At 37.9% G+C, this 4,114-nt stretch overlaps 1 protein-coding gene across 1 annotated transcript in view; it reads right to left on the bottom strand.

The window, feature by feature from the left end:
• The window catches only part of astn2 (astrotactin 2), a 285,511-nt gene that overhangs the window by 126,854 nt on the left and 154,543 nt on the right, over positions 1-4,114 (bottom strand). The window contains exon 10 of the mRNA XM_032540394.1: positions 1,819-1,956. Within this exon, the coding sequence (XP_032396285.1) occupies positions 1,819-1,956 (138 nt within the window). The remainder of the gene's footprint in view (positions 1-1,818; positions 1,957-4,114) is intronic.

Genomic DNA, 4,114 nt, shown 5'->3' with positions numbered 1-4,114 from the left:
GAGGCATCTCAAAGTCCTGAACAAGTGTTGCAAAAAGGAAACGTGATTAAGAGAACAGAGAATACAAAGCAGAATAGATAGACAACTGCATTCATTCTCCAAAACTTGTGTCCTCACACTGAAGCGGGTGACCAATGAAAAATGGGATCAGTGCTTTCTTCTGGCAGTCACACCACAATCAAAGTACCGATCACTGAGTCAAGTCATTATACATAAAAAAAAAAGAAAAAAAAGAAAAGAAAATAGAACTACAAGCAATTATGACGGGCTCCAAGCCTCCTCAGCTCGAGTCGCCCCTAACAACCTGTGGAGCATGCAAAAGCGGAACACAAAGCGCAACGGTATTGAGGCAAACATCAGGAAATATTGTGAGGTATGAGCTGCGAGGTCTGTAGTGAATTGCAATTGCAAATTTCCCATTTACATTCATTGAGTTACAGGCCAAAATGTGTCAACCTCGATTAAAGAGCCCCTTTGATTCCTTCCTAGTTCTGAAAATGGTTGTAAATGTATGTTTTTTATGAACTTTGATTACGATATATTTTTGCAAAATATTTCTCAAAAAAAACTCAACTGGTTCCAGATGTAGCTGGCAGGATGTACAGAGTGTAGTTGGTACAATTGGAGTAGAACATGAGCTACATCATATGGTACTGCATAGCCTCTAGCGTCCATACTGTACATAAGTGAATCATTTTTGCCAAATGAGTATTTTGATTAAAACATGCGTCCCTTTATCACAATTAATATGTGTTCATTATGTGCTATCATGTGTGCTGATGATTATTGTTGATATATGGTGTAAATGTATTTTGCAGTGATGCATACATTAAACACTTGTATTACAATACTATTTGTTTCTTTATATTTTGTGACATATTCGATGCCGCAATGGCGGACAATTTGATTTTCAAATGAAATATCACTTCCTAGGCTTGTGTGAATTGGATTATATAGATGGGTGATTGTTTTAATCTGCAGCTGATGCTGTGATATGTGTTGTGATGTTCAGTTGTACTGATGCATGCCTGCTTGTACTGGCTGGTTGTTGGCAATATATTTATTATTACTGCCCCTGTGGAAATTTCATAACCTTGTCACCACTACATTCCTGTTTAGATTTGTTTTTTTTAAGTACCTATTTGCAAAGCCCAAAGTTGAGTGTTTGTACAGTAATGCTGCTATACCTGTCACTTCAGTCTTTTAAATCATGAGACACTATTGGAATTTAATGTCCTGATTAAATGATTAATGGGTATTTTGCATCTTACTTAATTTGAGCAGTCTAAAATTATTTTGTTATGTTTTTTAAAGCAAAGTTGACAAATTACTTTTTTAAGTAATACGCTAAAACCTTTATTCATGTACAAACAATATGCTCATCTTTAATGCGTGCATGTAATTTCAATGTCAGCATAATGCTGCATAGTGACTACAGACAGTTATAGTGACAATCAAAAAACAATGAAGTAGCAAAGTGGCATTTACATATGACTGTTATATAGTCAAATGGAAATGTAATATATAATGACCTTCTGTCCTAAAGTCAAAATGGCTGCATTAACAATACTAATAGTGTCATGGAAACAGCTCAAAATTGAAGTAAAGCCATGTATTATTTAAGGAGCTTTATTATTAGTTTCCTGCACCACATAAGTTGTGGAGACAGGGTTTAGAATTTCATAAACACACGTGATTTCTACTGTATTTGTTGAGACCTTCAAAAACAAAACATAAAGTTATATATCTATGGAACTTTAAGTCGATATGGACCAGCTCTGGGTCTGTGTGGGGGGCTCTGAGCTGAGTCAGACTAACCTGACCTCTCCTGGATCTTCAGTAACCCGCACATCTGTCTTACAACTGGCGATGGGGTTGATTGACAGTTCCACTGGTGGCACCACAAAGCTCTTGCTGACTGGCAGCCACAACCCTTGGCCCAGACTGTAGAATGATCTGTTTTGGCACAACCGCAAGTCATAAATGTTAATGCAATTATAACATTGTGTTATTATACACATGTTGTACAGTATGTAAAAACATTAGCATGCAAATATACTATTGTAGGATTGAGCACAATGAAGAGTGGAGCACATGGGCGGTGAGGGACTGCCGAACCGAATACATATAATGAGGGTAATACATTTATGGGCAATATGGTTATCCTTATATACAATTCAGTTGCATTCAGGTTCATTTAGGGTTTAATATTTTTGTGAGAAGAATCTGGGACACAATTAGACAACAGTCATTCCACATGCTAAAAGGTTTTTAATTAACAACAACAAAGGTTGAACAAAATTTAACAGGAAAATAAATGTATAGACAAAACTTGATTACCTATTAAGACAGGATCTACACAGTTATATTATAGTGAAGGACACTTGTTTAGCCTTCTAGTGAATAATTGTTGGCTTATAATGTCAATCCTGTGTGGCAACTAATTCAGTTGGTATTCACATGTGGTGCATCAACACAGTTGGAAACATAATTGGATTTGAAGAAATACATTAGAAGTAGCTGTGGTCGCCTAGCTTTTTATTTATCTAAAAAAACTATTTCCTGTCTCGTTAAACATAATGTGCTCTGTAGCACAACGCTTTTTGTAATACGTCTGCTGATGACCATTGCTCAAGATGGTGTGAAAAAAAATAGATTCAGCGTTCTTCTCTCGACAGAAGATGAATATCACCAGGAGGACACCATGGGGAGCCTTGATTTGTCTTGGTAATAAAAACACCTGGAAAGGCCTCACAACTTGCGCAGAACATGTTTGTGCTTTGCATTATGTGCTTTTAGTGTATCTGAGCAGGTGAGTTGCAAAAACACACACTGCTAGTCTAGAAACCAAGCATGAATGGATTTGCTTGTAAAAAAGCTTGTATTACATCTAAACTATTTCATTTGACTCCCGCATAAAAGGTATCACAAAGAGCTTTTTTTCACTTTCACAAAATGTATCCACTGTTAAATATTTCTTACATCCATCCTGTCAAACACTTTGTATGTACAAGACCTGATTACTGGAACCCCATTTTCTGGAAAGCCAAACCTCAGCATTAAAAACCTTCAACTTCTACAAAATGCAGCTGTCGGTATGTTAATAATTATAATCGTAGAATCTGAATGCATTATTGCTGGTGGTAGAGAGTAGTCCCTTGAACCACAGTATGCCTTTACCAAGAAAACACAATGGTGATGTCCATAGATTTGCTGATTTATAACAGCACTGGGATGAAATCAATAATTAGTGCTCATACAGGTTACTGTATGAAGCACGGGCATGTGCATGCACATGCCCGTTTGATGGAAAGGGATGGACAGAGAGAGAAGAGGGAGAGCTGCAGAAGAAGAGGTCCCACCCTTATTGTTCCTAGCATCAAGAAAAAAGTGACAGGCAACTCTAGTTTCTTACAAAGATCCCAATCTGTGAAACCAATCCCTGTTAGGATTGACTCTGACAGTGTCAAGCTGAAGAGCAATGCAGACTTTTTTCCTCTCTTCTCCTACACAGGACTGATATTGACCCCCTCCAACAGGAACCCAGGGAAGGTTTCCACTTGGCTGCTGCATCTTTACTCACTTTGTGTGCTATCTGTATGTGTGTACATAGCTGAAAGTAAAACTCTGGACTGACACACTGCTTCAACCAAGCAGTAGATTTGGTTGCTGCCTTTGTGTGTGTGTGTGTGTGTATGGCGGTGCCATCCAAGTCCCATCTCCAAAATACTGTAGTGCTTTTAGCTGGTTGTGGACAGCTGAAAAATGAAATGTGCTTTTGTGCAGAACAAAGATTGTAGACTACCTCATTTCTTAGAGTGGACACATGCAGAGAAGCTGCAAGGTCAGTGTGTAGAGCTGCAAGACTACTGTGACAAAGAAGCCTTCCTACCTACGCACTGGAGTGGTAGGGAACATGAAATCAAGGTGGATTCAACAAAATCAAATGCTGTCCTTTAACTCATTAAATTACAGACCTTAATAGAACTGAATGAAGAAATTGCCACATCAAATGTTGAAAGATGTATGACAAAAAGGCTGCTTGTAATGTTTTGGGTTATAAAGCAATGCATTCCTGTACTTGACCATTCCCAAACACACACACACACACACA

Source organism: Etheostoma spectabile, chromosome 16 (assembly GCF_008692095.1).
Source record: "Etheostoma spectabile isolate EspeVRDwgs_2016 chromosome 16, UIUC_Espe_1.0, whole genome shotgun sequence".
Taxonomy (NCBI): domain Eukaryota; kingdom Metazoa; phylum Chordata; class Actinopteri; order Perciformes; family Percidae; genus Etheostoma; species Etheostoma spectabile.
Note: the sequence above shows the minus strand (reverse complement) of the source record. Positions and strands in the feature narration are given on the sequence as shown.